At 44.2% G+C, this 13,174-nt stretch overlaps 1 protein-coding gene across 1 annotated transcript; it reads right to left on the bottom strand.

Annotated features, from left to right (window-relative positions):
* Positions 1-2,407: 2,407 nt before the first annotated feature.
* On the bottom strand, positions 2,408-11,822 carry LOC127673057 (CD209 antigen-like protein A). The gene is made up of 7 exons (XM_052168604.1): positions 11,746-11,822; positions 11,558-11,644; positions 11,189-11,278; positions 10,285-10,371; positions 9,560-9,711; positions 8,871-8,980; positions 2,408-7,618 (listed from the first exon to the last, which is right to left on the bottom strand). The coding sequence occupies exons 1-7, from the start codon at positions 11,771-11,773 to the stop codon at positions 7,468-7,470; spliced, it is 705 nt and encodes a 234-aa protein (XP_052024564.1). The 5' UTR covers positions 11,774-11,822; the 3' UTR covers positions 2,408-7,467.
* Positions 11,823-13,174: the final 1,352 nt, after the last annotated feature.

Consider the following 13,174-nt stretch of genomic DNA (forward strand, 5'->3'; position numbering starts at 1 on the left):
CTCTGAAATGACAAGCATGGCCTTGATTGGCCAAGTTCTGGGCATTGAGCTCAGGTCCTCATGCTTGTGAGGCAAACACTTGACCGACTGAGCTTCACCCTGGTCCAGACACAACAAGGTTCTTCAGAGACCCTATTTTCCCCACCAGTCTCACCTATTGGTCAGAATATCTGTCTTCAGGTCCTGCCTGCAGCAATTACAGATGAGGTATTCAAATGAACTCCTTTTTGTTTCTGCATTTATTATTAGAATCCATCTGGAAAGAAAACCAAATGGACTTTCTGAAGGGTTATGTGAAACTCAGTGAAGGACTGTCTAGATCACATTTGGCCTGTGTGTGTGTGTGTGTGTGTGTGTGTGTGTGTGTGTGTGTGTGTGGTTACCTTGATTGCTTGAATTGACACTGAAAAACTCTACCTGAAGGTGGGTGGCACTGTTTCCTGGCTGTGGGCCTTGGAGTGTATGAGAACACACAATGTGAGCAGAGCTTGTTCTCTCTGCTCTTGACTTTGAGTGTGTGTTGGCTCACTGCTTCAAGTCCTGCCTGTGTGACTCCAGCAATGATAGGGTGCAACCTGGACTTGTGAGCTGAAAAATCTTCTCTTTTTAGCTGAGATTTTATCACAGTGAAGGAAATGAAACTAGGATGGGGTGTTCCTTTTTAGAGTCCCACCAAAAAAAAAAAAAAGACTTTAGGTCTGCAGAACAAATGTTGGGGGATGGAAGTCACAGGACTGTCACACAATCCATGTCCTGTCTTCCAGATCTCCTATTGGAGTGTAGATCTTTTTAGTTTTTCCTTTAAAAAAGATTGATTTTATTTCACTTTTGGCTGGAGACATAGTTCAGTGGTCAAGAACTTGTGCAGCTTTTCCAGAGTACCCAGGCTGAATGTAGCTTACGGGGGGCCTGTGACTGCAGCTCCAGGCAATGCGACTTCATCTCTGGTTTCTGCAGACACATGCGCTCAGGTGCTCACACCCATCTGCAAACACACAATTAAAGATAAATCACTTTGAAAGATTTAAAGTATGTATATGAGTGTTTTGTGTTTGTGTGCATGTAAAATGCAGTTTCTCACGGAGGCCAGGGTTGTAGCTGGCTTCCCTAGAACTGGAATTACAAGTGGGTGAGACCTGACCAATACTGATGCAGATATTCATACCCAACTGTCAGACTGAGCCCAGGGACCCCAATGGAAGAGCTAGGGGAAAGACTGAAGGAGCTGAAGGGGATTGCAACCCCATAAGGAAAAAACAAAAACAACTGATCAGACCACCCAGAGCTTCCAGGGACTTAACCAATAACCTAAGAGTCCATATGGAGGGATCCAGGACTCCAGATATACACGTCGCAGAGGATAACCTTATTTCACATCAGTGGGAGGGGAGGGAGGCTTGATGCCCCTGTGTAGGGAGATGCTAGAGGGGTTAGGTGGGAGGGAGTGAATGGGTGAAGGAGCACCCTCATAAAGGCAAAGGGGAGGGGGAGAAGGGCAAGGGGCATGGGGTAGGGGGAGGTTGTGGAGGGATAACCAGGAAGGGGGATATCATTTGAAATGTGAACGAATACAGTGATTCATAAAAACAATCAAGTGGGTGTGAATTTCCTGAAGTGGATGCTGGGAACTGAATATGAACCCTCCACAAGAGCAGTAAGTGCTTTTACCCATGAGCCATCTCTACAGCTCCAGTAGATTCTTCTTTTTAGTGATAGTCTCAAATGCTCATAGAGCTACCACCCAAAGGCAGTTTCTATTGGGGTTCTCTCTTGGTGTTATAAATTCTGTAGGATTGAACACAGGTGTATTTGCATGCATTCATCACACAGAATGATCTTGCCACTCAATAGCCTTCCATGAATTACCTATTCACAAGGGGATTTAGAAAATTCTCTAGCAGGATTATAAAACCAACTTGACAAGTAGATTGTTGGGATATGCTAAAGATGCCCTAGGCGAAGTGGGAAAAAGGGAGGGAGTTTCTTTATTTAATATTTTTTTAAAAAAGGATTTACTTTCATTTTAAAATTATGTATATGTGTAAATGTAGGTGCCCTCAGAGCCCCAAAGAGGGCATAGGATCCTTGGGCTGGAGTTCCTGGTGGTTGTGAGCCAGTGGCCATGGGTGAGGGAACCAAACTCAGATCCTCTGTAGGTGTGGCAAGTGCTTATCACCATGAAACCAATTTCCTAGATCCCCAGGGGGATGGAGCTTGAGTCTCCCCAGATTAATTCATCTGTTTGATTTCACATGCTGAGATATTTACACAAAAGTACATTTTTGACCAAGCCCGCTCAGTCAGTCAACAGGTTCTCCAGCGCAGGAGTGAGGATTGAAAAGAAAGAGACAATTAGACAAAACTGCACCATGACCTCAGTCAATTCTGAGACTGAAGGCGGGTTTAATAATTTTCAATCCCCTTTTATACCATTTTAATTACATGCAGGAATTGAGATCAATAGTGGCACAATGAAGAATAAGCAAGACAGTAAACACAAAATTGTCTAGGCAGTAAGCAAAGTCCCACATCACTTCAGTGACAGTTGTTTCCAAGGGTATGTAAGGATGACCAAAATACCTGAGCCTACTTCCTTGTCCAAGCCCAGAATCTTTCCTGAAGCTTGCTTCTGCCGTAACCTACTTCCTTATTATGCCCTAATGTCAGATTCCTGCTTGAGCCCTTGTCCTTGGTCAGTATCAGGCTATTGCCAGGCAGCACAGCACCCCAATAAGGCTCTCCACATCTCTCCCTTTTTTATTTCATAAACAAGGCTGAGCCTGTCTTAGGTCATTCTCACAAGAGGGCCTTCATTACCCTTCGTCAAGATCACACACAGCTTGTTTGTGTTAATTGAACAAACACTGTCTTGTTAGTATGTATTAATAAACACAGCCTTTTGGCGCATGTCTCTGTCTTAGGTCGGTAAGGCTTTGTGTAGAATCTTACCCATCCTTGGCTTTCCAGCCTGTTATATTAGTGACTCTGTTTGGGGGTTCTTTCTCAGTTTCAAGCCATGTACCTTGGCAGCCAACAGATTAATATTGTTAAAGACAAGCTTTAACACAATGGGCAGGAATAGAAGTATGCCCAGGACAAGAAAGGCTAGCATGATCAAGCTATATATGCTATTCTTAAAGCTTGACCAGGATGGAAATACCGACTTCAGGCTATGGATAATTTTGCCAGCAATATCGGCAGCATTAAAGCTCAGTGGAACAACATTCTTTGAATTCATAATCTCAATATGCAAAGCTGAAACATCTAGAGATATGTTGGAATTATGCAAAATACCCTTGCAAGTGTCTTTGAACTTTTTCCTGATTATAGTGACTATCATCGTGAACTTTAGAAGTAACACAAATCCATTCGTACGTAGCATGGCACTCAATGACTTCTTACTTTTAAACTTTGGACCTGCTGTCTAATAATTTGAATAGTATCATAAAGAGCATCAGTCCATTGTGTTTGGAGCAATGGACTTCATTTGTAACAATTTGTCTTTAGGACAATGATTATCAATTTTGCTCAGAAAATTTGCACATGCAATAGGCCAAATATCAGTATTTTGCAATAACCAATTTAACTGTTGTTTGGAATAAGGAATAAATATTTCATCAGGTTCTTTCCCAAAATATTTTCTTGATTCTATCACACAATTCTGTATTAACACAGCAGCAGCTTCATAATAAGGTGTTAAAACTTTCTTTGGAGATGAAAAAAGATGAATCCACAGTAGTGGTTCTGTTGTAAGAGCAAAGGCCTGGAATGAAACTCCATGAATAATATACACTGAAAGATTCAAAGTCCTAGCTTCTTGTATTGAAGCTGAGACAAAAAACATTTTTTCTCACATAAGGTGAGCTATTAGCCATTCCTTGAGGCAAACTTTCCAATGATAGCGTTTCACAAACCCTTTACATTCATTAGGATGCAAAGGAATACATAAAAGCAATTCTCCAAATCCATAATAAGTCTATGAGGTAGGCAGGCCAGATTTTAATGACTTCATAAGTTCCATAGCCTCATCAACCTTTCATAAATCTTAAATTTGAACTTTATTTTCAACGACACCTTGATAGATCTGCAATAATGCTGCTTTGGCCTAAGAGGAATTTGCTGAAGGTGAGGCAAGGACCGAAAAACCTTCCCTAAGCAGGGAGTGTAACACAAGCTGCTGAGGCTGCTCGGAGCTTTGCAACTTCAAATGTAAGTATTTATTTATCTGAGTCTATTGCCTGAGGCCAGGTCCAAAGAAGACCTCCTGCGGTGAGGACAGATTCCAGGGGAGCAATTCTACTACCTGTCTATGTCTTTAATTTTTTTGGACAATCTTTCCTAAAATGATTTATGGCCCCCTAAACAAACCAAAAGGAAGGTCTAGGGCTGGAGAGATGGCTCAATGGCTGAAGCACTTGATGAGCAGGCTTAAGGACTTGAGTTCAGATCTCCAATACCCAGGTAAAAGTCAGGTGACACCGGAGCCTGATGGAGCTCTAGAGTGAGCCCAACACTGTGGTGGGGGCAGAGAAAGAGGGAGTTGTGAAGCTGATTGTTCAGACATTCTAACCAGCTAATGGGTGCCAGGTTCAGTGAAAGATCCTTCTCAAAAAACAAGATGGAGGGCAACTGAGAAAGACAACTGATTTTGACCTTTGACCTCCATATACCCACATGCACACATGCACACATCTACACAAAAATGGGTATGCATTCATACACCACCCACACAGATACATACATACATCCCTCACACACATATACACCTGAACATACAGAGCACACACTATACACACACCACAAACCCATATAACACACATACATGCACTCCTTAACATATGCACACACATATCACATAGCACACACACACATACATATACATGCACCATTCACAGGATGTATACAGAAATACACATATACATATAGCACATGCACATAAATACACATTATATACACATATATGCATATACACATAGCACACAGGACACATTAACGTATGGATCCGCAACCTCATCTGAAGGAAAAATTGCACAAGAATGAATGAGGTGGAGAACCATGAGTGATGGACACTGTCTTAGTCAGGGTGTGCATTCCTGCACAAGCATCATGACCAAGAAGCAAGTTGGGGAGGAAAGGGTTTATTAAGCTTACACTTCCTCACAGCTGTTCATCACCAAAAGAAGTCAGGACTGGAACTCAAGCAGGTCAGGAAGCAGGAGCTGATGCAGAGGCCATGGAGGGATGTTTCTTACTGGCTTGCTTCCCCTGGCTTGCTCAGCCTGCTCTCTTATAGAACCCAGGACTACCAGCCCAGAGATGGCGCCACCTACAAGGGGCCCTCCCAACCTTGATCACTGAGAAAATGCCCCACAGCTGGATCTCATGGAGGCACTTCCCCAAGTGAAGCTCCTCTCTCTGTGATAATTCTATTTTGTGTCAAGTTGACATACAAAACCAGCCAGTACAGATACTCATGAAAACATTCTTCAAATTTTGTTTGGGTTTCTTTATCAGTGGAGCCTAAGACAAGTATCTAGATATCAGTAATTTATCTAAGGGGAGAATGTACAACATAGCAGTGAAAGTGGGAGAAAAATCAAGAGAACCAGGAAGAGAAAGAAAAGACACCAGGGCATGAACATGGGTAGGTTTGTGATTATTATGTGGACAACTAAGACTCAGATAAGCAAGAGCCCCTGAGAGGTACTGTGGAATGTGTCTCTGAGCTATACTACATGTTGAAAGTTGACTTAAGTGAGATACAATTTAGCATTCAATTCTCTATTCAAACTGTAGAGAATAATTTTTGGTGGTCAGCCCCAGTGGAGGAAGAGGAAGTCTATCAAAATGTGTTTTTCTTATGGCCTTGGAGAGTGACAAAAGTCCAGTCTCCACATGCCTGGATGGTGGTGGGTGTGGATGAACATTCCAGGATTTAATCACCTCTTGGCTTTCTTGGTGCCTTGCCCCATGCTGAGATTTTCTATTCTACACCAAGTCACCCTTTGGCATAAATGCAATGATGGTCAGTGGTACATATTGTAAATTAGAAAAGAAACCCAACATAGACAAAGACTCATGTTTTAATTATTTCATAAAAGAGAAGCAAGACTAGCAGAAGAACAGGCCTAGAATGTAGGTCTGTTAGCAGCCACGGGTGCTATGGAGCCTGGAGGATCCCGCATAGTTGTCCCATGCTGACCCAAACATGGCTACATCTCATCTGTGTGAGCTTCACCAGGAAGTCTGACTAGAAGGCAGTTGATGCAGTGATCTAGGACAGGAAGGAACTGAGAGCAGAACTCCTATCTGCTGGAGCACCATGTTCATTTTTTGAATAAAGAAGATTTCAGGGAATGATGTGAAAGAGGGGGCAGAAATATATAAGAGCTGGAGAAGAGCTGTGAAATTCTGTTTTTTTTTTTTTTTTGCTTTTTGGTGCAGATGTGATCTCACAGTGGCTGAGGCTGCACAAAATCTGGCATCCCAACAGTAAGTTATGGATCAGGGAAAAGCTCATGGGGTCCTTTCTCTCCTTGCTAGATTATTGACTACTGGTAGATTTTGGGAGAGGGATAGCCATTTTCTTCACTTGATGATGATCCCACCAGACTCTACTGGAGAGTTTCAAACCCATCGTCAGACAGATGGCCCTGGTTAAATTCAGTGGGTCAAGAACCAAACAAGAGGTCATAAATGGAGAAAAGAAGAAGCAAGAAAGAGAGGGATTCAGGATGGGTGAAGGGTGGCAATAATCAGAAAGTTCATTTATACTTATAATTATATGGACATAAGTATTAAATTGTCAGTGAGCAAATTCAACACAAATTATAAGTCCTCCAAAAATTTGGGGGGTCAATCTCAGGGTCTATAACATTGAGAGTCACCATGTCCACCAAGGGGAGGAAATGGAGTCAGGGTGTTAACACAATAATTTCAGATCATGACTAATAGTTGAGGAATTGGTCCTCTTGTGCTTTTAGCCTACAGGTTTTGCTCCTGAAATCAGAGAAGGGTCCACTGAAAGGCATGCAGGGTAGATGAACGAAAATTTAGTAGGTGAGAGTAAAGTACTCAGAAATGTTATGAAGCCACATAGGATGTGTCATCAATTGCACATGGCAATACATGGTCTGAACACAGAAAGGAAGACAGAGGACATGAAAGGAACCCATTTAAGGACCTCATGTCTGTTCACTTCAGTAAATGGCAAAGGTGGACCAGAGGCACAGCCGCTAACCCAAAGAGAACCTGCAGACATATGAAGACTATACAGCACTGGTCCAGGAGACAAGCTGGACCCAGGAGCAATGCAGGAGACAAGCGACCTGCCAGAGAAAAGTCTTACAGACCCTGTCAAGGTTATCAATGGCCACAGACAAGTAGAATAACCTGGCATAGCTATGGGTGAAGCTCTGCCATCTGGCAGGGTTTGGGGACTGTGGGGATAGTGGAGGGAGTTGGCCATCACTTGCCAGGGCAGGATGTTTCAAGCTTTTTGCAGATCCAGAATTTCTTGTTGTTACATTTGGTGTCATTCCAGCCATCATCTCTGAACTCTGCACAGTCTTCCTCTCCAAGGTTGTTAGGTTCCCCTTTATTCCAATACTTCATGAAACTGCAAAGACAAGGAGACATGAAATTCTGTCACAGACATAGTCTGTAAGCCCTGGAAAGCACAGTGAGCTGTGTTCTTCTATGGCTTCTGCTTTAGGTCCTGTCTTCAGTCCCTGCCCTCTCTTCCCTCAGTGATAGAGTGGCCTGGGAGTTGTAAGAGGAAATAAACCTGTTCCTCCCTACACTGCTTTTTTTGGTCAGGGTGTTCACCACATTAATACAAGGCAAGCCAGGAAAGACAGCATCTAGAATTCATTAACACACTTTAAAATGCCCCCACCTAAGCCTGCTTGACCCGCATCAATTTCTTTCCTTGTCGACATCTCAACCAAAGCCTTTGTCCAAATCTCCTGATCCCCCCACATCTAAAGGTCAGGTCTTGGTCTCCTGCCACACCATCAGGTTGTGATATAAATTCCTTATCTTTGGACCTTTGAGTACAACAAGCTCTGAGCATATTCTTTTCTTTTTGTGGTGTGTGTGTGTGTGCGCGTGCGCGTGTGCGTGTGCCTGTGTGTGTGTGTGTGTATGTGTGTGTGTGTGTCCCTGAACATGCAGGTACATGTGCACATATGTGATTGTAGGTACATGCAGAGCTGGAGCTAACTAATGTGAGAACGTGGAACCAAACTTGTGTTATTTGGAAGTTTCAGGTTTTTTGCAGATTCAGAATTAAGGACTCTAAGGTTCTTAACCACTGAGCAATCTCTCCAGTTCCACTTTATGTGATCATGTATGTGTGGTAGTGTTTGTGTTTGTGTGTGTGTGTGTGTGTGTGTATACATATGCACATGGGCTTGTGGGAGTCATAAAAACTTCAGCTATTGCGTCTTAGGACATTCTCCACCTTGATTGGATTTGCTATTTGGCTAGGCTGGCTGTCTAGCAAGCCCTAGGAAGCCTTCTGTTTCTGCTCTTCCGCTTCAGGGATTACAAGTGCTTGCTATCATAACACCAGTTGTTTTCACAAGGGTTCTGGACAGGCACTTTACCAAAGGAGCCATTTCCCAGTCTTAGATTTCCTATATAATCATTCCTATGTAATGCCCCTCTGGCTGCAAGCCTTTCCTGAAGTTCTGATGATGGGATCTCAGGCACCTGCCATCCCATCTGGACTTAATTTCTTCATGCCACTCAGAAAATGTTCCAAGTTCTAATGCAGAGGTGAGCAGCGAGAAGAGATGAGCCCCAGGGATTTCTCAAGTCTGAGCCTCATCACACTCTTCAGGGTGCTCCCTGCTTCTAGTCCTTACCTGAGTGTCAGAGGTGAACCATCTATCCAGTGCCATGTGGATTCCTTGTTCATGTCAATGAGCCCCATCCAAGTGTAGCCTCTCTTCTTAGAAGTTGTTTGTAGAAAGTTCTAGAAAAATAGAAGAGGAAGTCAGAAGGGAGCTCTGCCTCCCTCTTTTAACTAGTGTTTCCCTAAACTCTTGGGGGGAAGAAGTTCTGCCTACAATCCAACGTTTAGCTTTATACCTTTTAAGGCCACAGACACCATGAGTTCTGAATCTTTCTACACCCGTGTGCTATGGACAGATGTGTTCTCTCTAGCACATCGCATGTGCTACTTGGTGATGTCATACACTTGTTTGTCTGAAAGTTATGCATATGTCCACATGAATTCACTCATTGTTTGGATTGATCGGCTGCACCAGATCGGACAAGATCTGTGGCCTCATGCTGGGCTTTGTGTGGGTTTGAGGGGTCCAAACTCAAGTCCTCATGCTTGCTGGCAAGTGCTTTACCCACGGAGCCTCCTCTCCAGCCCTAGAGTATGTCTTTTTGCATGTGCTCTGGTCTCCTTTATAATCTTCTTATCTTCCCTCTACAGGCAAGCAGTCTCCTTTCCAGAACGTTGTATCCAACCAAACACCTCTTCTCCCTTTAGCCAGTGGCCTTGATGCATCCTCAGCTGAGGACTGGGCCTCACCAGGCCTACCTGCTCTTCATCACTCTTGATGACCACAAGTTGAGCCCCCATGTTGTGGCAGGCAGTGGCAGAATCATTCCAAGACTTCTGGACCACAGAGAAAAAGTAGCAGCTTCCTTGGAAGGTTGTCCAGTCCCAGGGGCAGGAGCGGCACAGGCGATCTGTGGGGGAGGTCAGGTCAACCTTCAAGCCCTCCAGAATCAGCCTCTCCACTGACATAGCACATTCCTTATTCCACTTCTTCAGTTCCTTCTCTACCCAGGAGAAGCCAGGATTCCTAGCCTAATCCTTTCCAGACTGGAAGAAATTGGATCTTAGAGCCTAAAAGAGAGGCCAGGAGGCAGGTTTAACTGAGTATCTACCATGTCCTGTGAACACCGAGCACCTAATGTGTGCACAATCTCTGTGACCACTGAGTGTCTAACATGTCCATTCCCCTGTGAACCTTGAAAGCTTACGTAGAACACACTCTTGTGAACATTGAGTGCCTATTCTGTCAAGGCTCTTGTGACTACTGAATGCTTATTTTGTACATAATCCCTATGAACGCTGACTGCCTATTGTGTACACGGACTCTAGTCAGACACCAGTGAGATGCCTTCCTTAGTATTACCCTGCATGTCCATCTCACGTGTGAGGAAATTGAGGCTCAGTGTAGAATAGTTATTTAAAACAAAGTGACTCTCTGTGTAAACCTTTTCAGGGTGTGAGATCCTTCACTTCCCATCACTCACCTACCCCAGCCTTCAACTGGGTCAGTTCCTGGTAGACATTCTTCTGATTGGAATCCTCCTGACCCTGAGAACTGGGGATCTTGCTGACTGGGCCAAGAAAAATAGTCACTGAAGTTATTAAATGCTTACTGTGTTTCTTGGCCTATACTGGGCTCCCAGGACCAAGATAGTCTTCTTCCTCCTCTTTTCCACCTCTTTCCTTTCTTCCCTCCTCTCTCCTTCCTCTTTTGTTCTCTCTCTCATTTTCTTTCTTTCTTTCTCTCACTTTTTCTCTTCTTTCTTTCTCTCACTTTTCTCTTCTTTCTTTCTCTCACTTTTCTATTCTTTCTCTCACTTTTCTCTTCTTTCTTTCTCTCACTTTTCTATTCTTTCTTTCTTTCTTTCTTTCTCTCTCTCTCTCTCTCTCTCTCTCTCTCTCTCTCTCTCTTTCTTTCTTTCTTTCTTTCTTTCTTTCTTTCTTTCTTTCTTTCTTTCTTTCTTTCTTTCTTTCTTTCTTTCTCATAGAATGTCAAATTTTCTATGTAGCTGCCTCTATGAACCTTTCTTGCCTCTGCTTCCTGAGTGCTGGGATTATAGGAATGCACCATTACACCCAGTTTTATACAGCGTTTGGGATAGAACACAGGATTTTGGGCTTGTGAGGTAAGCATTCTACTGCTTTAACAATGTCTCCAGTCCAGCATCATTTTCAAGACCCAAGGTCTTACTTAGTCCTATTTGATGAGGAAGATACCTAGAAACCAAAGAAAATTGGATGCCTAAGGCAAGTGCAGCCAGTGTCTCTGTGCAGAACTCCTTTATTTAAAGGATCACGAGGACACAGTCTCAGTCAGTTGTTCCTCCCTTCTGGATCCCTTGGTTGAAGAGCCAGACCTATGACCCCCAAACCTCAATCCTGCCTGACCTTTGACAAGGATGACAACCAGTAGCACAGAGAATACAGTGAGGAAGAACACCTGCAGTGCCAAGGGGACATGGTTGTGGCCCAGGAACCCTGTGGGAGAGAAGGATGAGGTTTTAGCTCCTCAGCATTCCTGACTCAGTGTGGCCCCAGTCAGGCAATCCATCAGTCTCAGTCTCAAGGTACAGGATTCCAGATCCTAGTTGCTACAGTTCCCAGGAGTCCAGGTGCCAGATTTAGGGTCTAAGCTTCCAACTCTCTGAACATCAGGGGCCCAAGTCCCAGGCTCTACCACCCTCCCCCCCCCCACTCCCAAGGAACCCAAGTTTCTGTTAGGAGATGACCACCCCATAGTCCCTCATCCTGTTTTACCTGTGAATCTACTGAATCCAGAATTTGGTTGGAAGCCAAAGCCTTTGATGGAGCACCTGCTATGACTGGTTGTCAGCAGTTCCTCATCTAAGTGAATAGAGCGTCAGTCGTATACAGGGTAGTCCGAGACAAGCACTGTCCTATTTGTGCCCCTTCCCCAAGCTCCCAGAGCACCAGCCCAGTCTCACCCAGAGGGCCAAGCTGCTGCTTCTCCATTTCCTTAGAGTCACGCCACTTCTCAGTGCCAGAATCTGATGGAAACAACAGCTTTTATCTCCTTGAATCTTACTTAGGAAGAGAAATTGGGAAGTGGGTACTGGCCCCGGAAGGGTGAGAGGGGGCTGATCATCTGACACAACAGGCAAGAGATACATTTTCCAAGAATTTCAGAGAGTTGTAAGAGGGCCAGGACTTTGCAGCAGAAATAGCTGGTTCACTTCCAGTATGGTCATCTCTGGAACGTCTTCTATAAAGACCAGTAACTGTAAAATAAAGTGACTTTTGGGTCTTTTTTCAGTTACAGTGGGGTATGGGCTAGCAACACTATATCTTCCCAGAAACACCACCCTGCTGATGGCAGGCATTTTCATCTTGGTTTACTGATGGCATCACTCATGGTGATTTTTTTCTTCTTCTTTTCTCTGTTTTTTGAGACAAGATTTTATGTAGCTCAGGTTGGCCTCAAACTTGATATGTAGCAGGAATGACTTGGACTGCATCATCCTTTCACCTCTGGAGTTAGCTAGGGCTAACTGAGACGCTTGAATACCCACCTTTTTAATTTTATGTGCTCATTAAACTGTACAAGTAACTTCCTTCTGGTCTACAACTCAGCCGGGGGAAGATCAGGAGCTCCAGTCTCCCCACCCTGACTCCCAGGAGGGCCACCATAGCCAGACTCACAGGGAAGACCCCTCACCCCAATATCTGGCTTAACTGGAACCTCCACAGGGCCCAGCAGACACAGGACATATCCACACTGCAGGAGACACATCTTCCTTCTGGTCCACAACTTGGTCCAGGGCAGACTGGGTGCTTCAGCCCACCTGCCCACACCCAGAGACAGCCTGAGTCCCAGGAGTCACAGGAGCTTTGCCATAGCCAGGTTAATAGGAGGCCTGACCTAACTAGGGACACAGGAGATCCCCTTAACCAGAGACAACTCTATTTGTCTCCAGAAGGCCTGCTCTAACTCAGCTCACAGAGGTCTACCTTCCTACAAAGAGGGATAGGCTTCAGTCCCTGTCAGAGACAGCAAAGCCAGTTAAGACTAGAGATAACCAGATGGTGAAAGGCAAGTGTAAGAACATAGGCAACAGAAACCAATGCCACTTGGCACCATCAGAACCCAGTTCTCCCACCACAGCAAGCCCTGGATACCCTAACACACCTGAAAAGCAAGATTATGACCTAAAATCCCATCTCATGAAGATGATAGAGCCCTTTAAGGAAGATATAGATAACTTCCTTAAAGAAATACAGGAGAACACAGATAAACAGGTAAAGGATTTGAACAAAACCATTTAGGATCTAAAAATGGAAACAGAAACAATAAAGAAATCACAAAGGGAGGCAACCCTGGAGATGGAAAACCTATAAAAGAGATTAGGAGTTACA

This window comes from Apodemus sylvaticus, chromosome 22 (genome assembly GCF_947179515.1).
Source record: "Apodemus sylvaticus chromosome 22, mApoSyl1.1, whole genome shotgun sequence".
Classification (NCBI taxonomy): domain Eukaryota; kingdom Metazoa; phylum Chordata; class Mammalia; order Rodentia; family Muridae; genus Apodemus; species Apodemus sylvaticus.